General features: G+C 33.4%; 2 protein-coding genes and 2 pseudogenes across 2 annotated transcripts; all 4 read right to left on the reverse strand.

Moving 5' to 3' along the window:
- Positions 1-2,701: 2,701 nt before the first annotated feature.
- Positions 2,702-3,643, reverse strand: LOC143407874 (olfactory receptor 5K3-like). The gene has a single exon (XM_076867038.2). It carries the CDS (start codon positions 3,641-3,643, stop codon positions 2,702-2,704), a length of 942 nt encoding a protein of 313 aa, XP_076723153.2.
- A 4,858-nt stretch (positions 3,644-8,501) lies between these two features.
- Positions 8,502-9,122, reverse strand: LOC143407875 (olfactory receptor 5K16-like; annotated as a pseudogene).
- Positions 9,123-10,835: 1,713 nt separating this feature from the next.
- LOC143408532 (olfactory receptor 5K3-like) lies at positions 10,836-11,807 on the reverse strand. Its single transcript, XM_076868356.2, has one exon. The coding sequence runs from the start codon at positions 11,805-11,807 to the stop codon at positions 10,836-10,838; it is 972 nt and encodes a 323-aa protein (XP_076724471.2).
- A 5,062-nt stretch (positions 11,808-16,869) lies between these two features.
- On the reverse strand, positions 16,870-17,533 carry LOC143407876 (olfactory receptor 5K16-like; annotated as a pseudogene).
- Between the last annotated feature and the right edge of the window lie 6,501 nt (positions 17,534-24,034).

A 24,034-nucleotide genomic window follows, 5' to 3' on the forward strand; every position in this document is an offset into this window, starting at 1 on the left:
ACTTTTTTTGCCATCTACGAATGTACAGGTGACTTTTCATGTTGCTTAATAACCAGTTACACCAAGCAATATAATCTTTGTTTTCTAAGTCTCCTTCCATGTGGAAAAAAAAAAAAAAAAAGGCGGCAGTACTGAGTCATCCTCCAGCACCCTTTGACCTACCTGGTTGAGCTTAGGCAATCTACTCAATTTACCAATGCATGAAGTTTTCATTCAATGACAGCATAAAAAAACATTTCTTTATTGGGTTAATATAGATGAAAAGTGCAGCTTGGAGCCTAGCAGACAGTATATTTTAGGAAAATTTCTTTTTTAGTTGTGCATTCACTAGAAGAATAAATATTTTTTCAGTTATTTAGGATTTTCACTACTGTTCTGCCTCATTTAATTTGAACTGTGTCTCCATCTTTTGTTAATGTTATGAACACATTAATAATTTTCTTTGGAATCAGAGCAGGATTTTCATACTTCTATTGACCAACAAAACAAATAATGATATCAAGGAGTTAAAAAAACTGATTCAATTTATTCAGTAATTGCATTGTCCTATGTAATAAACAAATAAGCAAACTAATGGAGCAATTAAAATTGATAGGGAGTTCATTATAAATAGCATAATTTTCTATTGGTACATGATAATTCCACATAATACACATTCTACACTACTGGCATTACTTATTCTTGAGTGTCTCCACTGCACTTTGGCTTCCTCCTCACCTCTCCATTCTTTGCCCTCGCAGGGGCAGCCTATGGGGACTCTGACATTGCTGCAATTTGCCGGACCTTCCAGGCCTTCCTTTGAATTCTTGGTGGAAGCCTCCATGACCTCCTAACCACAGTATCCCACAATCCTGCAGAACCAGCACCATGTAGTTACTACCAAGGCCAGCTAGCATCTTGAGCTAGGTAGCCAAGACCCCAGGGACCCTGGAGAAGCAGTCTGCAAGAGCCTGGATGGCTGAACAGGTTGAAAAAACTTCCTAAACTGCCCTGTGCAAGCAGGGTTGCCCCACTGGTCTCTTCTCAAAGGAAATTTTACTCCCTGAAGCCTGATATGAGTGTGGTCTTGCCAATTCCTCAGAAACTCTTAAACCATCTTTCCCATTGTCTCTTTTAGCATTTCTTAGCATTGTTTCTTTAGCATTTCTTAAATGGCAGTAATGTCTTTAACAATTGACACTTCCTTAGCTCCAGTTTTATTCTCACCTTTCAAGTCTAAGCTTTTCAAATCTTTCTGTTCTGCTTTCTGCTCCTGAGTATTACAATAAACTTGACTAAGAGCCACCAGCAATACCTATGCCACCACCTGAAAACTATGCTGCCTAGAATTTTTTTTCTGTCAGATTAAAGTCTATTGCTTTTAAAATCAGCCTCACAGGAAGTCTCAAGAAATGGGCAAATGGAGAAAACTTCTTAGCCAGAAGATAACATGAATGGCTTCCAGACCAATTTCCAATAAAATCCTCCTTCTCCAAAACCTCATGAGCCCTGTCTTTACTTGGGATGGTCCTATTGGCATTCTGATCTTCTGAGCTTCCACAGAATCACCCTTTAAGCTCTACTTACAATAATCTAAGGCTTTTCCAGCTGGCATCATTAAACTTTTCAAAATTTCTCCCACATATTTCCAAAAGCTCCAAAATCATCTGAACTAAGGATCAGTTTAGTGACAGAAATTACTCTACTTCTTAATACCAATATCTGTTTGGTCAGATTTTTTGTTGTTGTTGCTGTGACTAAAAGACCTGACAAGAACAATTTTAATGAAGAAAAGTTTACTTTGGGGCCATATGGTTTCAGAGGTCGCAGTCCATTGAAGGCTGGCTTCATTTCTCAGGATTTGAAATAATGTAGAATATCATAAGGAATGAGTATAGTGAAGCAGAGTAACTCAGGACATTACCAGGAAGGAGAGAGAGAGAGAGAGAGAGAGAGAGAGAGAGAGAGAGAGAGAGAGAGAGAGAGAGACACTCAATTAGCTAGATACAAAATATATACCTCAAAAGTATGCTTCCAATGACCCCCTTCTCCAATCACACCCTACCTGCCTACAGTTACGACCCAGTTAATGCCTATAAGGAGGTTCATTCACTGATTGGGTTAAAACTCTCCTAACTCAATCATTACACTTCTAAACCTTCTTGCATTTTACTACACATGAGCTTTTGGGGGACATCTCACATCTAATCTATAACAATATTCTTGATTAGAGAATAAACATTCTATATAAACACATATTGAAACATAATTCTTTGAAATAACTAAAGTCAAGTTGAAAATAAAATTCAAATAAATAGTTTACTTCTCATAAGTAATATTTCTTAAAGAAAAATTAATATTTGAGAGCTTGGATATGCCCATGATTGTAAAATTATGCTTTGGGATGTGAGGAATTAGCCAACAGTATTAAATGAGGGCTAGTTTTTACAATACAGACTTTCCTCCTTAGCATTTGTTGGTTTTGTTGAACAGGGTGACTATATGCTGACACTCATGAATATTATGAATTTACTCCTGATGGATCTCACTACATTTGCTCTTGAAATATATTTTTGCATAATTCTCCCTTTGAAACAAATTTGACTCAAATGCAATTAATATTTTAACTTTGTAAAGTGGCTATTTTTCACTTTCTCATACTTATAGGTTTAGAAAAAGTATTGTCAAGTTGAAATAAATCTTTCAAGGGAGATTCTATTTGTTATGGAGAATTACAAAAGTCTTTCTTAAGAATTCTTTTCATAATATTTATTACTTCCTTATTTCTTAGAGTATAAACAAAAGGGTTTAACAAAGGAACAACTAGAGTATAAAATATAGCAACCGGTATATCTTTATCCTCTTCATTAACTGTACTTGATCGAGCATACAGGAAGAGCAGAGAACCATAGAATACTGACACAGAGAGAAAGTGGGATGCACAAGTAGATAGAGCTTTGCCCCTTCCCTTTTGGGATTTCATTGTGAATATAGTGAAAAGGATGTAGAAATAAGAGATTAGAACTATGGCAATAGTAAAGATGAGAATTGACCTTGCCAAGATAAATAACATCAATTCATTGATATAAGGATCAACACAGGAGAGTCTGTATAATGGAAGGACATCACAAAAGAAGTGATTGATTTGATGAGATCCACAAAAAGCCAATCTTAACAAAAGCCCTACTTCAACCATGGGATGCAGGTTTCCACCTATGTAGGCTCCTGTGGTCATCTGAATGCAGAGTTTCTTTGACATCAGGGTGTGGTACTGCAGAGGTCTGCATATGGCTACATAGCGGTCATAGGCCATTGCTGCCAGAAGAAAGCAGTCTGTAGTCTCAGCAAGACAGAGAAAATAAAATTGTGCCATGCATTCATAGAGGGACATCCTACTTTCTTCAGAAAAGAAGTTCTCTAGCATCTTGGGAGTGACAGCACAGGAACACAAGGAATCCATGAGAGCCAGGTTGCCCAGGAAGATGTACATTGGTGTGTGAAGATGGCGCTCCATGTAAATCAAGGCCACCAACCCTAGATTCCCCACCATGGTGACCAGATAGATGGCAAAGAATACAACAAACAAAAAGGTCTTCAGATTTGGATTATCTGTAAATCCCACGAGAATAAATTCAGTTGTCAAGGAGTGGTTGTCCTTAGTCATCTCTACCTTGTCCATTGAAATAACAGTTGTTGATGTATAAGATTCTGATTGAGAGAACACAATTTTTCATTGAGTATTTCTTTTTTTCTTTTTTTAGTTGTAAATTTACAAAATACATTTATTTTATTTATTTATTTTTACATGGTTCTGAGGATCTAACACAGTACCTCACACTAAGCAAGTGCTCTAACACTGAGCTACAATCTGAGCCACTCATTGAATATTTCTTTTCATAAAATACAGAGAAATTTCTTCTTCATCATCCTCTGCTCTCTATAGTATACAATTCCACTTAGTTCTATGGGTTTGTTTCTCCTGGAGAGTCATCATGAGAGGCACATCAATTTGTGACTCTCAAAATTAACAAGGATATTTTGATAAATCCAGGGAAGATTGTTAAAGTGGAAAAAGTTTATCTTCAAGTATTTATGCATGTCAGCATAATATTTATAATACTCATATTAGGTTCATTTCCCAAAATAATTCCTATGTCAGCTTTTTGAAGATCCATAAAATATATCTAAAATAAATTTTACTATAAATGCATATTTTTTTCTACTGAGATAACAATTTTTTCATATTCTTCCAAAGGAGTGAATTTTTTAAAAGTATGCTACACATATATTAAATTCATGTGTTAGAGATGGCACAAATATCATTAAAGACTAAAGCAGGTACTACAAATCCCATTCCATATTTCCATTATAATTTTTTACAAATTATAAACTCTTCTTTCTCTGTGTAAGGCACAGTTTACATACAGTGCTACCTTATAAAGTTTTAAATGAGTATCCCCAAATCCCCAAACACACTGACCTCTTTTTTTGAATTGTGGATCATGTCTTCCTTACCCAACACAATCTTCCATTTTTCAAGTGAGATTTATATGGCATTATCCTTTCACATGTATCTGAACAATTTCCTGATTACATTATAATTATTTTGAGGTTAGTTATGTCATACTTCTTAAAGGAGCTATAAAATGCTATAGACTGAGTTAAGTCCACTGCAAGCTCAACCCTTTCACTTGGTATAGGTTACCTTGTTTTCAGTTTCCTGGTAATGATCCTTATTAATCCCTTTGCCTTTGCATAATTAGACCATAAGCTTTGAAAAAGAGTCCACATGGAAAAATTTTAAAATCTTCATATAAAGGAACTAAGATGTGTATCTTTTATCTAAATCAACTCTTCCCTAAGAATCAGAAATTCATGTTGATCAAATATAGAGTTAAATGTATTGAATATAAATTTAATCAAAACAGATTCACCTATATACTTGTTTTTTTTTTTCCTCTCTCTCAGAAAAGGCAAAATCCCTTTAAATCCTAACAGAATTTTTATTTCAAATTCTGCTTTGCTTTAAAACTTATTTTCTCCCATTACTTAGTGGTCTATTAGGACATGGTGACAGACAAATCTAATCATATAAACTATGATCAAATCATGTATTTCTATAATCAGGACATTAAAGAGAAGGTGGTATAAATTAGTTTGCTCAAAAATATTAAAAGTAAGCAAGACATGGAATTAGTTAAATCATAAATCATTTTCAATGTAAATGCCTCAACTATATAAGAGGTTTTTCTTTCTGACATACTCTTGAAATTCTATGATAAAATCAGAGAGTCAGATGAAGCAGAGTATTGTACATCAGACTAGTTCACAAGACTATTCGATTTTGAGAGTTAGAGAGATGAGAAAGCAATTCAAAGTAGAAATAATAAGAAATGGTAAACACTTCAGGTAGTAAATTTTTATAGTTGCTAACATTAAAGGTGAAAATAAATGTGAATACTTATTTTACCTAGATTTCACTAAGAAGAACTTCTAAAAAGTGTGCGATTTGCTTTACCCTAAAGGGATCAGAATTTAAGAATATATATATGCACATTCTTGTTAAAGCATTTGGGATTAAGAAAGTTAGCACTTCAGATACTACGTAAGGGTCAGTGTTAATAATATTTTCTTACGCTGCCAAGTTAAAATTTTCCATCAAATCCTGAAGGGATTTCCTACACTGATGTCAGTGTATTTCATTGGAGACATTAAGTTCTAAAAGCATGCGAACCACAAGAAATTAATTAAAGACATACTGTGAGACAATGCAGTTAAAGAAATTGATATTCACTGAAGTCTGTTTGATGATTATCATGCTGATTTTTTTCTACATAGCATCTTAATTTACACAGTTCTCTTCACCATGCTGTTCACAATATGTAGAACAGGTAGAAAAGTCTGTCGCAGGCTTGTTTGTCCACTTTCTGGAGGAAGTAGAATTAATATAGTTTATGAAAACGTTTAGCATTTGTAGATGAAATTAGAGTATTATCTGGTTCAGCAAGGGTCATCGACTTCTTTACTATGTGAGTTGAATTTATCCCCATATCCTATAATGTACACAGTGGAAATTTGATTTTATTATTCTTCCTCAGCACAAATTACTAAGACTATTATCTTTTCTTTCTTTTTTCCCCCCCACCAGCTGCCCTTTACCTTTATTATGTTTTTTTAAAAACATTTTTCATATCACTAATCACTCTTCATTAAAATGTATCCCTTTGTAGGTACATCTATAATTGGTCACTCCTTCCCCTTCCCCACTGTTTACACAGTGACTTAGCAGGAAGGGATTTCTTTGCTATGTCTAACCTGTACTTCCAGCACTCTCAATAGTGTCTGGCATTTTCTAGTGCTTCTTATTTGCAGAATGAATCAAATAAATGTTGTTTTCCTGCTCAAGAATTCATAACAGAACCTCATCACTTTTCAAGCCATTATCAGTGTTCTGTATTTTGGAGTTCTGAATACTTAAATGTCTGCATCTTATCACCTTGCTTCTCCTGTGCACCTCAGGAAGATGGCCATGTACATCACTTGCATTTTCTTTGTGCACCCACTTCAGTTAATTTGATGGCAAGGTTTCCCTTACTTAGAGTAACATCTCCCTCTTTTTCCATTTTACTTGTGTACATCTTTGAGCTCAAACATGAACTCCTCCATGAGATATTTCCCTGGTCTTTGTAATTGGATTGTCTTTTTCTCTTCTTGCCTTAATTGTGCTTTTCTCTCATTATACAATAATTTCTACTTAATAAGGTGTGACTTGTATTTCTTTTGATTGGGTAACTCTGTATTAAAGACACATATGCTAATGGATCATTTTATATTTCTTTAGGCTCTTTGCAACAACCTGAGTAATTCTCAATCAATATTAATTTCCTTGATGGATAAAATAGATGAGGGTGCTGGATATGATGATAGGTAGAGAAGTCACTATGTGTGAGCAGTATGTAAGACTGGAGAAATGACTTCTAATAAGGAGTTTATAATTTACTTGGAGAGAACAACATACTGGTTTCTAAATAGAACATGATCCAGGCTGTGAATCATCAATAAATAGACACATTATATAGACATAGAGAGGAAGAACTTGGAGGAATATAGAAAGATTTCTCAGAAGAAATGTCATTCACGTGATAAATAGGGTTATACTAGGCAGAGAACATGAAAAAAAGTATCTCAAGAAATCTCATGATACCTACCCATTTTTTTTTATTAATCTTGCTCTTTCAGGCCTGGAAGTTTAAAAGAGCAAGATTAATAAAAAGTTGGATAGTAAAGTAGATTGGCTACAGTGTACACATATGATATAAAGGGACACTTAGAAGTGAAACAGGGGGAATAGTGAGTTAAATTGAAAAATGTCCTACTGGGCCTCTTCCTTTTTAGTCTTCTGTCTCCACCATTTCACTAAAACTTCTTTCTGGCAAGATCACAACCAACTTTAAATGTCATTCCAAATAACATCTGATTAATTTCTTCACCAAGCTATAGAATTTGGTAATACCGGAAGTCACCTCACTTCTTCCTTCTGTGATAATTCTAATGGGCCCAGATTTCTGATTGTTCCACCCTGTCTTTTACATTAGATCCTGTTTCTCCCTTTGCTCTTTATGATGCTGTGTTCTATGGGCTCTGTCCTTGCCCTCCATCTTCTTTCACTGTAGAACATTTCCTTGATTATCTATCTCATCTACTTTAGAGTTTCAATGATCATCTATCTGCCTGTGGCTTCAGTAAAAGAGAGGTTGCAAACAACTTGTCTATACACTTGTATCATAAAATTATGAAGAAAATATTTTAATTAGATGCATATTCTTCTTTGAATTAGATGCTCACAGTATACTAAAATATTAGCTATGTTACAGAACATAGAACTGGAACTGTAAAAGAAGGTTGAATTAAAAACAGTGTGAAAATCACGTTTTACATGTGAAATTTACAACATGTTTTATTACTTGTATACCACTAATAACTGAAATAATACACATATAATATTTGAAAAATTGACTTTATGTGACTTATTATTTTTGAAAAATTAGTATCATAAATTCTCAAGAATATTTTTATTTTACTTTCTAACTTTTTCTAAAAAAAAAATTCTTTAACTGGCCAATAATAACTTTAAATAGTTATAGGACATACTGGGATATGTTGATATATTTATAAATTGTGTAGCTACCAAATCAGGAAATTACTATTTATATCTCCCTAATCATTTATCTTTTTCTTGTGCTTGCAGTGTATGAGATCTTCACATTTAGAAAAAAATATTGTGAGTTGTGGTAAGCTATATTTTCCCACTGTGCTGTGGAACACTACATCTTATTCCAACTATCTAACTGTGTTTTGGTTAACATTGTGAAAAGTATCTCAAGAAAACTCACAATACCTACCCCAATTTTTTAAATTAATCTTTCTCTTTCAAGTTTTTTTAACCCATCATTCCTAAGAATTAGTCATCACTATTCTATTCTCCTCTTCTATGACATCATTTTTTGGGACATTTTTATCACCTAATTTCTAAGGCTACATATGAGAAGATTCAATAACAAAATCATTATCCTATAAAATACCGTCACTATTATATCTTTACCCCTTTCTTCAAAGAGACAAATATATATGAGAAGAAAAATGTAAAATATTAAAACTGAGGGTGAGATGCAAGGGTAGAAAATGTTCTACCCTTCTTATATTTAATTTCAAAAATTGTCAGAATAATGTACAGATAGGAAACCAATACAGTGTAAATGGTAAAGATTTGGATTGGCCTTAAAAATATATATCACTATTCCATTAACAAAAGGGTCTATACAGGAGTTTCTATAAAATGGAAAGATATGACCAAAATGTTGATCAATTTGATGAGACTTGCAAAAAGTTTGCCTTAATAGAAGTCCCACATGAATCATAGAATGCAGATTACCAGCTCTGAAAGTTCCTGTATTCATCTGAATGCAGAGTTTCTTTGACATCAGGGTGTGGTACTACAGGGGGCTGCATATGGCCACATAGCACTCATAGGCTATTGCTGCCAGAAGAAAGCAGTCTGCAGGCTCAGCAAGACAGAGAAAATAAAATTGTTCCATGCATTCAATGAGGGAATCTTTCTGTTCTCAGAAAATATTCTCTAACATTTGGGAGTGATGACACAGGGTCCTCAGGAATCAAATGTGAAGTAGTTGATGCAGGAAGAGGCTAGTAGTTCATTTTATTTCCCAATAGTAGCAATTTATAATTTTTTTCTTTGAAATGTTTTTCTTTGAAACATTTCTTTGAAATGTTATTTATACGTGTGTCCTGTCCTTTCTGAGACTATCCTCAAGTTCCACTCTCATCACTTAATGTGTGAATACTGGAGTTAGTCTCATTCCTTTCTCTCTAATCAATTACCAGATCAGTTTTCTGAAAAATGGAATCATATTACCTTGATGTCAGGAAGACATGTATGATGGTTCTAAATAAATTCAAATTTCTTCAAGTAGCATTTCAGGTTTTTAATGTTCTAATCTTCATCCACCCTTACTACCCAACCAAGAACTCTCCAACTTTGCCACTTTGTTGGCTCTGTTCCATTGATTACCCATATTCCCACTCCAAGTGACACACTTATTTCCATAAAAATTGGTTCCAGGCATGCTAATTTATGTTTTGCTCCAATGATCAAATTTTTTTCCCTTTAAATGTAGTTTATTCTGATGTTTCTTAATAACTAAAGACCTCAGGAAATATAATATCCATTTTCTGAACCACCAAGTATGTAAATAAAAGACAGTATTGATTCAAAGTCCATATCCCTGTGACTTAACAAGATGAGCATAGTCAAGTTACTCAGTATATCAATACATAAGGTTCTCATTGAAAACAGGTGAAACAAAGTAGTCCTAAATTGTTCATAGAAAATATATATGTAATATTTTACTTAGTGTCTAGCAGTTAGTACATTTTAGTAAATTATTTTTCTTGGTATTTGTACTTTTAATTGTTGAGTAAATATTTTTGTTTAGTGAATTAGCATTTAATTACTTTTATGCCAGATTAATACTTAAACAACATCTCCGTCTTTTGTTAATGCTATGAACATATCAATGCTTTTCATTGGAATCAGTTCATGTTTTGGTACTCCAAATGAACAGCAAAACAGGTATTGGTATCAGGAAGAAAAATCTTGATTTAATTGATATTTTCACTAATTACATTGCCATACATGGTAGAAATAAAAAGCTACATCAAATATTAATAAACATATTGTTTTAAATTACAAGTTGATAGATCACTATGTGTGTGTATATGTATATTATATATATGTATAGATAGGTAGATAGATAGATAGTTCTATCTGTTTCAGAGAATTGGAGAGTAAAATTAACTGAGAATTAATTAAGAAAATATACTTGGTTAGGTAATAAGTAGTCTGCATGAATATGTATTCAGAAACAATCTCAGGAAAGAACTAATTGAAAATCAAATTCAAACACAATTTACTTCCCACAGATGGAGTTGCTTATGGAAAGATTAACATTTGTCAACCAGAAATAGCCTGTGGTTATAAGATTATATTTTAGGACTTGAGGAATGTGCCAACAGTATTAAATGGAGACTACTTTATATATATATATATATATATATATATATATATATATATATATATATATATATTGGTTTTATTATTAGAATGCATTGGATTTTTTAAAAATTGTGATTAATTGGGCTTTGACACTGATAAATAATTATTTAGCCCACTCCTGTTGGATATTACTATCTTAGATTTTCAATTACATTTTAGGATGACCTCTCATTTTCACTTTCCCAGTATATGTAGGATTAGAAAATGTATTATCAAGTTGAAATCAATTTTCCAAGGGAGATGATACTTGTTTCAGAAGGTTACAAAATTGTCTCTTCTTGATAATTCTTTTAATGACATTTGTTACTTCCTTGTTTCTTAGACTATAAATAAAAGGGTTTAATAAAGGAATGACTAGAGTATAAAAAATAGCTACAGGTATGTCTTTCTCACCTTCATTGACTGAGCTTGGTTGAGCATACATAAAAAGCAGAGAACCATAGAATATTGACACAGAGAGGAAATGGGATGCACAGGTAGATAAAGCTTTTCCTCTTCCTTTTTTGGATTTCATTGTGAATATAGTGAAAAGAATATAAAAATAGGAGATTAAAACAATAGTAATAGTAAAGATAAGAAATGACCCTGCCAAGATAAGTACCATTAATTCATTGATATACGGATCAACACAGGAGAGTCTGTATAATGGAAGAACATCACAAAAGAAGTGATTGATTTGATGAGACCTAGAGAAAGTTAACCTCAACAAAAGTCCTACTTCAATTATAGGATGCAGAACTCCACCTATGTAGGCTCCTGTGGTCATCTGAATGCAGAGTTCCATTGACATCATAGTGTGGTACTGCAGTGGTCTGCATATGGCCACATAGCGGTCATAGGCCATTGCTGCCAGAAGAAAGCAGTCTATAGTTTCAGCAAGAGAGAGAAAATAAAATTGTACCATGCATTCATAGAGGGAAATCCTTCTGTCCTCAGAAAAGAAGTTCTCTAGCATCTTGGGAGTGATGGCACAGGAACAGCAGGAATCCATGAGAGCCAGGTTGCCCAGGAAGATGTACATTGGTGTGTGAAGACGGCGCTCCATGTAAATCATGGCCACCAACCCTAGATTCCCCACCATGGTGACCAGATAGATGGCAAAGAACACCACAAACAGAAGAGTCTTCATGTCTGGGTTATCTGTGAATCCCATAAGGACAAATTCAGTTGTCATTGAGTGGTTTTCCTCAGTCATCTCTATCTTGTCTGTTGAAATAGGAATTGTTGAGATATAAAACTCTAATTAAAAGCACAAAATTTCCCAGCGTTTTTATAACAGAAGAGTTTTTCAAGCATCTCTTGCTATTTATAAATTACTTCTAGAGCTTTTTGTTCTCTTAAATTTTCAATATCTATGATCTCAGGCAGTGACTCTCCACATTTACAAGGATGTTGTGACAGGTGAAGTGGAAGTGTTTTATCTTTATGCATTTCTGCAATGATAGCATAAACTTTGGGTACCAATATTTGATAATTGTATCACAGTAATTCAGTTTCATACATTTTGAGACATCTAAAATGAGTTCACAAACATCTTTTCTATAATATATGTATTTTTTAACTAGAAGAAATTTATGTTTTCTTTAATGATCAAATATTTTTAGAAAGCATATTACCCATATGTTACCGTTATATATTAGATATTATGCAAAGGTTACTAGGGGCTAAGGAAGTCACTATTGTCTCATAGAAAGCTGCCTTAGAAAGCTAAATAGATAATTGTCCACAGAGTCTCAATTGTCATCACTTTCATGTTGTTATAACATTTTTCATGAACATTGACTCTATTCATTAATCTTATTGATTCTTTCTATATATTCAAATTCTTCATTTTTTTATAAATCATAGTTAATACTCTATATACTTCATGAGATTTTAAGCAAGTGTCCCAGGACAACCCAATCTCATTTTCTTAATGCAGAGAATGTTTTCTATACCCCATATTATCTGTAATTTTTCATGTATAATTTATATTTGCTCTGTTCTTTTACATGTATCTAAACAATTTTCTATTACAAGAATTTTGAGACTAGTTGTTACACACATCTCTGCCAGCAACCCTACGATATTATGTAATGAAAGTACAATTAATTCCAAACCTATCTCTGCCCTGTGACCTGGAATGGGTGACATTGTTTTCAGTATCCTCCTAATAAGACTTAGTGACCTCTTGGTCTCTTCACTTAGAAGAATGTTAACTGTGAAGAAAGTTTTACAAAGAAATTCTTTAAATGATAAAGTTAAGAATCTTGCATATCTGTTATCTAATTTAATTCTTTTCTACTGTTTTTCTTTTTCCTCAGGAAATTATATGATTGTCTACTGTATTAAAGTAGATAAATGCTAATAAAACCTGAATCATTTAAATGCTTCTTTGTTTTTAATACTTATTAAAAGAGAATCCTTTCCATTTTCTTTAAGAAACTATTTAGTCTTATTACCTATTGATCCACCAGGATACATTAAATGACAAATAAAATCATAAATCCTATGGTTAAAATGGGTTGTATCTTCATGATTAAAAACATCAAAATGAAGATTATAAAAATTTGCTTGCTCTAAAATTTTAAATATAAGCCATATAATCAATTAAATATAAATAACTTTCAGCATACATGTATTTATTTTTCAATGAATTTTTTGGATCTTACCTGCATATTTTAAAATTGTATCTTGTAATCAGGAAGTCAGATGAATTGTACTTTTCTATTGCACCTCATCCTAGTTTCCAGTACCAATTTTGCTAACATTTAAAATAAAAAGGGGGGTAAAATATATAAACTATAAAAAAATTATATTTTAAGGAAGTAAATATTCTTGCTTGCTAGTATTAAAAGTAAAAATAAGTTTGAATATCTTATCTAGATTTCACTGAGAAGAGTTTGCTTTATCATCAAGATCTCTGAATTTAGAAATATGTGTGTGTGTGTATAACATATATTCTTGCTAAAGTATTTAGGATTAAGAGGAAAAAAAATCTCACAGGCTACCTAGTCAGAGTTAATACTTACATCCCTTATACTGCCAAATTATATTTTTCCATTAAATACTGAAGGGATTTTCTTGCAATGACATCAGTGTATTTCTATGGAGATATTAAGTCCTAAAAACATATAAGCCACTTGAAATTCATTAAAAGTGTCTTGTGAGACAATGACGTAAAAGTAAGTCAAAGTCATTAAGGTCTGATAATCATCTTGCTAGTTTGTATATAACTGATTTATGTTTTACAATTTTTTTCCCCGTTCTATCCAGAAAATACAAAACAACAAATAAATTTCTCAGGCTATTTTGGCCCTTGTGCAAATGTGGAGTTAATGTGGGTTATGAAAAAAATAATTTTGGAGTGGAGACTAGAAGATTTCTCAGTTTCAATGAAAATCATCAACTTCTTTACTTTATCCCCATATCCTGTAATGCACTCAGTGGATATTTGATTTTATTATTGATCCTGTATACAAATTTCTCTGAGTATACTCTTGTGTTTGGGTTCTTGCAAGCTACCCCTTACCTTTCTTATGATGCTGTTTACATACCACTGGTCACATTTACTAAAATGCATCTGTCAGCACATCAATGAATGATCACTTCATCCGCTTCCTTACAATTGACACTTTGACTTAGCAAGAAGAGATTTCTTTGATAAGTCCAATCCTCAATTTCCAGCCCTCTGGCATTTTTTAGTACTCATTGTTTGTTAAATTAATTTTAAAAATGATATTTTCCTGCTCATGAATTTATAACAGCATCTCATTATTTGTCAGATAAAATTTTCCTTATTTGGGAGTTGTAGATACTCTGCAGTCTGTTTGCATCTTTCACCTTGTTTTTGCTCAGCACCTCAGGAAAGGAGGCCATGACCATCATTCCCTGTTCCTTGTGTACCTGCTTCAGTTAATTCGATGGCAGGCTTTCCCTTGCTTAGAGTAACATCTCCCTCTCTTTCCATTTCTATCCTGCTCATCCTCAAGCTCAAACATGAACTCCTCCATGAGAAATTTTTCTGGTCTTTGTAATCAGATTGTCTTTTCTTGACTTAATGGTATTGTTTTCTGTCTTTATACAACAATTTCTACTTAATCAGGTGTGACTTGTATTTACCTTGATTGTATAACTCTGTATTAAAGAGAGGTATCATTTTATATTTCTCTAGGCTCTTTGCTACAAACTGAGCTAATTCTTAATAGATATTAATTTCCTTGGTGGTTAAAATATATTAGGGTGCTGGATATAATGATAATAGAGAGGTCACTGTGTATGAGCAGTATGTAGATGAAACTTCTTGTATTGGAGACATGGCTTCAGAAAAGGAACTCACAAGTTACTTGGAGAGAACAACATATCAGTTTCTAAGTAAAACACAATCCAGGCTGTGAGTCATCATAAAGTACACACATTATATAGACATAGAGAAGGAAAACTTGGAAGAATGCTCACCTGTAGGAATAAAGAAACATTTCTTAGAAGAAATGTCATTCACACAAACCCTGCAGGATAAATATGATTATAGTAGGCAGAAAACATGAAAAGTATCAAGGAACCTCAAGACAAAAGCCTGGAAGTTTGAAAGAGCAAAATTAATAAAAAATTGGATAGCAAGGTAGGTTCGCTGAAGTAAACACATATGATATAAAGGGACACTTAGGAGTGAAATAGGGGGAATAGTGAGTTAAATTGGAAAATGTCCTAATGGGCCCCTTCCTTCTTAGTCTTCTGTCTCCATCATTTCACTAAAACTACTTTCTGGCAAGATCACAACCAACTTTTAATGTCATTCCAAACAACATCCAACATCTGATTAATTTCTTCACCAAGCTATAGAATTTGGTAATACTGGAAGTCTCCTCATTTCTTCCTTCTGTGATAATTCTAATGGGCCCAGCTTGTTGTTCCCCATCTTTTACACAAGATCCTGTTTCTCCCTTTCCCTTTATGATGCTGTGTTCTATGGGCTCTGTCCTTGCCCTCCATCTTCTTTCATTGCAGAACATTTCCTTGATTATCTATCTCATCTGCTTTAGAGTTTCAACGGTCATCTATCTGCTTGTGGCTTCAGTAAAAGAGAGGTTGCAAACAACTTGTCTATATACTCATATCATAAAATTATGTAGAAAATACTTTAATTAGATGCATATTCTTCTTTGAATTAGATGCTCACAGTATACTAAAATATTAGCTATGTTACAGAACATAGAATTATAAAAGAAGATTTTGTGAAAAATGGTATGAAACTCACATTTTATATATGAAATCTACAACATGTTTTATTACTTGTATACTACTGATACCAAAATCATAGAAATATAATATTTGAAAAAATTGATATGTATGGCTTATTATTTTTGAAATATTAGTTTGTTCAAGGAGATATTTATTTTTCTGTCTAATTTTTATTTTAAAATTTATGTTTAAATGATAAATATTAAGTTTAAATAGTTATAGGCACAGTGGACTATGTTGATACATTTATATACTGTGTAGATATCAAATCGGAGTAATTACAATGTTGATTTTATTTTACTTTTTTGTAATTTGATTGAACTCAGGAGCACTTAACCACTGAGCCACATCCCAGGTAATTTTTTTGGTTTTATTTAGAGACAGAGTCTCACTGAGCTGCTTTGCATCTCACTAAATTTCTAAGGCTGGCTTTAAACTTGTGATCCTCCTGTCTCAACCACAGGGATTATAGACATGTACCACTGTGCCCAGCATCATTTTCATCTTAAACACTTATCATTTCCTTGTGCAGCCAGCCTATGAACTCTTCTCATTTTGAAAAAATTATTATAATTTATAGTAACCTATAGTTTCCCATGGTAGTATAGAACACGATATCTTATTCAAACTATCCATGTTTTGGTTAATGTTGTGCAATTGTTCTTTGTCCCCTCCTCCTACAATTTCCAGGCATTAGTTATCACTTCTGTTTTCCTCTTCCATGAATGACATAAATTTTTAGGACATTTATCACCTAATTTGTCAGGCCACATTAAAAAAAATTAATAACAAAATTATTAAACTATAAAATACTGCCACTTTTTATCTCTTTCTTCAAATAGTCAAATATATGTGAAAAAGAAAAAATGTAGAATATTGAGACTGGGTGTATTTAATTTTTAAAATAATTTAATATCTATTTATTTATTTGTTTGTTTATTTTGTGCTTCTGAGGATCCGACTTAGGGCCTCACTTGTGCTAGACAAATGCTCTACTACTGAGCTACAGCTCCAGGCTTGTTCTTATATTTAACTTTTTAAATTGTGAAAACAATGCAGAGATAGGAAATCAATAAAGTGGAAAGGGTAATGATTTAAATTGTTATTGAAAAATATGTATTATTAGTTTATTAACAAAAGGGTCCATATAAGAGTGTCTATACAATGAAAAGATGACAAAAATTTGATCAATCTGATGAGACCTGCAGAAAGCCTTAATACATATCCTACATGAATCACAGACTGCAGGTTATTAGGTATGAAGATTTCTATACTCATCTGAGTGCAGAGTTTCTTTGACATCAGAGTGTGGTACTGAAGGGGACTGCATATGATCACATAGTGGTCATAGGCCATTGCTGCCAGAAGAAAGCAGTCTGCAGTCTCAGTAAGTCAGAGAAAATAAAATTGTGCCATGCACTTATAGAGGGAAATCCTACTGTCCTCAGAAAGAAATTGTGTAACATCTTGGGAGTGATGGCACAGGAACAACAGGAACCCATGAGAGCATGTTGCCCAAGAAGATGTACAGTGTTGTGTGAAGATGAAGTTCTATGTAAATCAAGGCCACCAACCCTAGATTCCCACCATAATGACCAGATAAATGGCAGAGCATACCACAAGCAGAAGGGTCTTCAGGTTGGGGTGATTTGTGAATCCCATGAGTAAAACAACAGTTGTTCTTGCTGGAAAGTTGAGCATCTCTAGCAATTAGAGAAATGTGAATCCAAACTACTCTAAGGTTTCATCTCACTTCTATCAGAATGGCAGTTATCAAGAATGCAGGCAACAATAAATGCTGGCAAAGATGTGGTGAAAAAGGTACATTCATACATTGCTGGTGGGACTGCAAGTTGGTGCAACCACTATGGAAAGCAGTATGGAAATTCCTCAGAAAATTGGGAATGAAACCACCATTTGACTCAGATATCCCACTCCTTGGTTTATACCCAAAGAACTTAAAATCAGCATACTATAGTGATGTAACCACAACAATGTTGATAACATCTCAATTCACAATAGCTAGACTATGGAACCAACCTAGGTGTCCCTCAACAGATGAATGGATAAAGAAAATGTGATATATATATATTCAATGGAATATTATTCGGCTTTAAAGAAGAGTAAAATTATGGCATTTGCATCCTCTCCCTCTCCCTTACTAGTTCCCAATTAAGGGACCTCTCTCATAGGAGCTCCTATGAGCAGCACCTTGGTAGCACTTTGCACCAATCCTACTGAGACCTGTTTTGTGTTGGGCAGTTACTGTGCTGGGTTTCCTGCCTCTAGGGAGAAGGGAGAGTTGGAAAATGGGTACTTGGCCAACTGGAGTTCCAATCTGTGAGATGGCCCCATCAAAGATGGAGAGGAAGGTGACCCAAGATGGAGGCAGGCCATTTCCTGTGCAGGGGTGTTGGGTCAGGTGGGGGGAACCAGGGGATGGCATTGTGCGATGTGTTTAGAGAAGAGCTCTGTGGCGTGCAGTGTTGCGGCTGTTGGCTGTCTTCAGAGCCTGTGGGATGTCCCCAGGTGAAGGCAGACTACCACACATAGGGGACTATGGCAGTAGCTGCCAAGTTGCAAGATGGAGGTGACCAGGGGATCCCCACATTGTTAGTTGGGGGTCCACAGGGGAGTGGCAGCTGGAGTTCCTGAGGGTGGCTAGCAGCTGAGGATCCTGTGTGGCAGCAGAGCAGCATCTGGGAGTTCTGTGCCAGTGTTTATGCAGTGATCCTGCTAAGGCCCCCGTGAGCCCTGTGTGGGTTAGTAGTTGGGAGTTGGGAGTCCTGTTCTAACTCTGAGGCCCGGAGCCCTACTGTGAGCATAATGCTGGTGATTTCTGCATGAGAGCATCTGTGTAGGGATCCTCTATCACTCTCAGAGAAGCAGTATTCCAGCTAGTTGAGACCTGGGTCTTAGAGCAACACAGAATGCTGCTTCCCTCTGGCATGCCATCTTGGATCACCTAAAAGACCCTTTCTTATGCTAACATTCTCTCCAATAATTTAAAATAAAATTATATTTCCCTATGGGATCAATGTATTGTTTAAAAATTTAGTGGTTCTTTTGACCATTTAGATGATTAAATGCTCAGATTCGCCAAGTTTTATTAAAATTTTCTCTACCTATTTATCATTTCCTAGTTAATGTCACCTGGTGATATTTTCATGAAAACTCTATCCTTTAAGACAGGTAAGAACATAAATTATCTTTGAATACCTTAATAAATTAAAACTGTTTTATATTAATTTTAACACATTCTGAAGTTTAGCCCTATCTTGTATGCCAGATTTCCATAGGAATCATTTCTCTTTTTTAAAATTTATTTATTTTAATTGGGTATATATGACAGCAGAATTCATTTTGATTCATCGTACACAATTGCAACATAACTTTTCATTTCTCTGGTTGCACATGATGTAGTATCTGACCATATGTGCAGTCATACAAGTACCTACAGTAATGATATCCATCTCATTCCATCATCTTTCTTGCTCCCATACCCCTCCCCTTCACTCTCCTCCCTCATCTTTGCCCAATAAAATTCCTCCATTTTTCCCATGCCTCCCCATTATGGATTAACATCCATTTATTAGAGAGAACATTTAACCTTTGGTTTTTTGAGATTAGCTTACTTCGCTTAGCATAATATTCACCAACTGCATCCATTTACCTGCAAATGCCATGATTTTTATTCTCCTTTAATTGTGAGTAATATTTTATTGTGTATATATACCACAGTTTCTTTATCAATTCGTCTATTGAAGGGTGTCTACGTTGGTTCCACAGTTTAGCTATTGCGAATTGAACTGCTATAAACCCTGATGTGGCTGTGTTAATATAGTATGCTGGCTTTAAGTTCTTTGGGTATAGACTGAAAAGTGGGATAGCTTGGTCAAATGGTGGTTCCATTCCAAGTTTTCTAAGGAATTTCCATACTGCTTTCCAGATTGGTTGCACCAATTAGAAATCTCACCAGCAATGTATGAGTGTGCCTTTTCTCCCAACACTTATTGGGAGAAAATTTATTCCTCCCAACACTTATCCTGACCAACACTTATTGTTGTTTGTATTATTGATAAATGCCATTTTGACTGGAGTGAGATGAAATCTTAGAGTAGTTTTTATTTGCATTTATCTAATTACTAGAGATGTTGAACATTTTTCTCATATATTTGTTGATTGATTGTATATCTTCTTCTGAGTAGTGTCTGTTCAGCTTCTTAGCCCATTAATTCATTGAGTTGCTTGTTTTTTGGATGTTAAGTTTTGAATTCTTTATATATCTATATATCCTGGAGATTAGTACTCTATCTGATGTGTGTGTGGCAAAAATTTGCTCCCATGCTATAGGCTCTTCTTTCACCTCATTGATTGTTTCTTTTGCTGAGAAGCTTTTTAGTTTGAATCTATCCAATTCATTGATTCTTGATTTTATTTCTTGTGCTTTTGGAGTCTTGTTAAGGAAGTCGAGTCCCAATCTGACATGATAAAGATTTGGGGCTAGCATTTCTATACATCAGTGATGAATCCTCAGAAAGAGAAATTAGGAAAACTACTCCATTCACAATTGCTTCAAAGAAATGAAATAAAATAAAATACTTGGGAATCAACAAAAGAAGTGAAAGATCTCTACAATGAAAACTACAGAATACTATAGAAAAAAATTGAAGAACACCTTAGAAGATGGAAAGATCTCCCATGCTTTTAGATAGGCAAAATTAATGTTGTCCACATGGCCATACTACCCAAAGTGCTATACAGATTCAATGTGATTCCAATTAAAATCCCAACATCACTCTTTAAAGAAATAGAAAAAGCAATCATGAAATTCATATGGAAAAATAAGAGACCCAGAATAGCCAAAGCATTCCTTAGCAAGAAGAGTGAAACAGGAGGCATCCACAATACCAGACTATAAACTATACTACAGAGCAATATTAACAAAGACAACATGGTATTGGCTCCAAAATAGACTGGTAGAACAATAGTACAGAATAGAGGACACAGAGAAACACCCACATAAATACATTTATCTCATACTGAACAAAGGTGCCAAAAACATATATTGGAAAAAAGATAGCCTCTTCAACAAATGGTGCTGGGAGAACTGAAAATCCATATGCAGCAAAATGAAACTAAACCTTTATCTCTCATCATACACAAAACTCAACTCAAAGTGGATCAAGGACCTAGGAATTAGACCAGAGACCCTGCACCTATTAGGGAATTATTTCTCTTAATTATGCATTTGTCCTAATATTTTTCCTAGATTTAAGTGTCCTTTGTTGCATATTTAACATTATGAAACTTGTTGAGAAAGTCTCCACTAATGGTGTGCACCTCATTCAGGATAAATGCCTAGTCTTATATACTTTCAAAGTTCTCTAATGTCTACATTTTTTCAGTCCAATGGAGATTCTTCATTAATTTTATCATTTAGATTCATAAACTCATTTACTCCTGGAAATCTGCTATGTATTTATTATAATTCAGTGCTCACAGAAATTTGCTCTATATTTATTATCACTTGGCAACCATATTTCAGGTACAGAAACAACATGGGTTTTAAAGAATGGTAAAATTATATTTCTTATCTCCCAGAAATCAGCATAAGTCTTTAGCTTCAAAAATGTTTCAAATATTAATTTTGGATACAAGTCTACAATAGTTGTTCAAAATATGAATTGTTTAAAAAATTTTTGGTTAGTATTTCTCTAATTCTTATTCTTATATGAAGTATATTTAATATATGATATTTCTATTCATTCATATAATATGGTAAGGTTTTCTGTAATTTTATCACTAGACGTTAACTATAATCTATGAGAAAAATAAGTTGTCTATTATATTTTAGGTCTATTACTCTGATAAAATACCCCTCAGAATATTTGTAAAAATATGAAAATACTACTTTTGTCATTATTTTAACAACACTTATTGACAAATAAACTGAAAATATTCATGTGAATTCTGGAAAATAGGTTTAATTTTCAGTAATTATAATTTTATCAGGAGATATTACATCAGAAAATAATAAGTAAAAATTAATTTTCTCTTTCCAAATGCAATGTATTATTCTTCTGATTCAGAAATGACTTCACCATAAAACCCAGAATTATTTTACAGGGTCCATTATAGACTTGCTTGCATATTGGGTGATGAAACTGTTACTTTTGATCTCTGAATACTCTGAATGAGCCACTTACTGAGTGTCATTAGTTCTTTCCCTAGTGTCTTCAATTTAGTGATGATCTAAAAAAAGTGGATAACATTCAAAGCAATAAAAATTACTGAAGTATTTTAAAGAAATATATTCACATTTTTATTAAAAATAAATTAGAAAATCCTTTTTTCACTGAGTTCACTATTGCCCACCTAATAATAGCTTATTTGACATGTGAAACTCTGTTTTTTTTTTTTGAAAATTAATATGAAAAATTTGGTCTTTACAACATTAGGGAATAAACTATGAAAATCTAAAATAACCTCCGTGCCCATATGTCAGTGACAACAATTATGTTAGCTTTAAAGCACAGTTAAGTTGTCTATTTATTATAAAGAAATATCATTGAGATTAACCTCAGGGTAAATCTTTACTGATTCCTAATACAAGATGCATGGTTTCTAAAACACCAGTACCCAAACAAAATTAGTTAAATAGGGATGTATGTTGAGATTCTGAATTAAATCAAATGGTCATAAATAAAGTCTATTTAAGAATTATCTTGATTAGTTGTACACTTAAATCTCTTTTGTATCAAATCTTGTTTACATAAGGACTATAAAGGTTAGGAGAAAAGATTCATACTAATGATTTGAAATTCAAGTTAAAGAGAGATTTGAATAGCGAATTGGATTTCTGAAGAATGTAGTGTGATCAATCAATGCTACTTTCCTTCTTCTTCTTTTTCTTTTTTTACTTCTTGCAATGAATCTGACCAAATTCTATAAAATATTTCTCTGAAACTCTGCTATAACACTTCTTTATTTAACATATGCATCACAAGACAACTAGGGAAATAAACCATTTATTCAAGTATGACTGGCATGTAAATGTTTATTGTACACAACTCCATGATTTGGAGATAAGTATATTTCCATGAAACTCTCATCGAACAAAATTGATACATGTATTCAAATATGACACAATATCACAGTATCATGAACAATTTTTATGTTTTTATATATTAGTTAAATATTCAGGATATATACAGAACTCAAAAAAACTTAACACCAAAAATCAAATAATCCAGATAACAAATGGGAAAAGGATGTTGGGAAAATGTACACTCAAACATTGTGAGTGGGACTACAAATTGGTCTAACCACTATGGAAAACAGTATGAAAATTCCTCAAAAGATAGGAATGAAATCACCATATGACTCACTCCTTCATATTCTCCCCCAAGAATTAAAATCAGCATTTTATAGTGACATAGACACATTAATATTTATATCATTATACTAAATATTAACTCACAATAGCCAAGTTATGAAACCAGCCCAGGAACCAAACAACAGATGAGTGGATCGAGAAAATGTAGTATATGTACACCATGAAATTTTACTTTACCATAAAAAAGAATAAATTTATGATATGTGCTGGTAAATGGATGGAATAGGAGAATATCAATTCTAAGTGAAATAAATCAGACTCAGAAAGCAAGAGTCAAAAGTTTTCTCTCTTATGGGAAACTAGAGGTAAATAAGGAGAAAGGGAGGGGGAATTAGATTCCATAAAAATAGAGGGTATGTCAGTTGAATAAAGTAAGGGGACTAAGGACGTAAGTGGAACAGGAAAAGGGAGGAACTGCAGAATAAAATTGACCAAATTACATTAGCTATATATATGAATACACTACAGAGAATGCCATTTTATGCATACCTGTAAAGCACTAATTTATAATAACCAAGAAATAAATAGAAGGAAGACCAGAACAACAGAGCAAGGGGAACAGGTACAGGTCATAGTGGAGGGAAAGATAAAACACTGGGGCCTGAAATAGAGTGAAATATATTCCATGCATGTATAATTATGTCAAATGTAACCCTATTATTATGTAGGTAATTTCACTCAAACACCATTAATATTTTAATAATTTAATATTTTACTATAAAGTGACTGTTATTGGCTTTCTCAGTTTTTGGAGGTTTAGAAAAAGCACTATCAAATTAAAATAAATCATTCAAGGAATATGA

The sequence above is a fragment of the Callospermophilus lateralis genome, chromosome 10, assembly GCF_048772815.1.
Source record: "Callospermophilus lateralis isolate mCalLat2 chromosome 10, mCalLat2.hap1, whole genome shotgun sequence".
NCBI classification, from domain to species: domain Eukaryota; kingdom Metazoa; phylum Chordata; class Mammalia; order Rodentia; family Sciuridae; genus Callospermophilus; species Callospermophilus lateralis.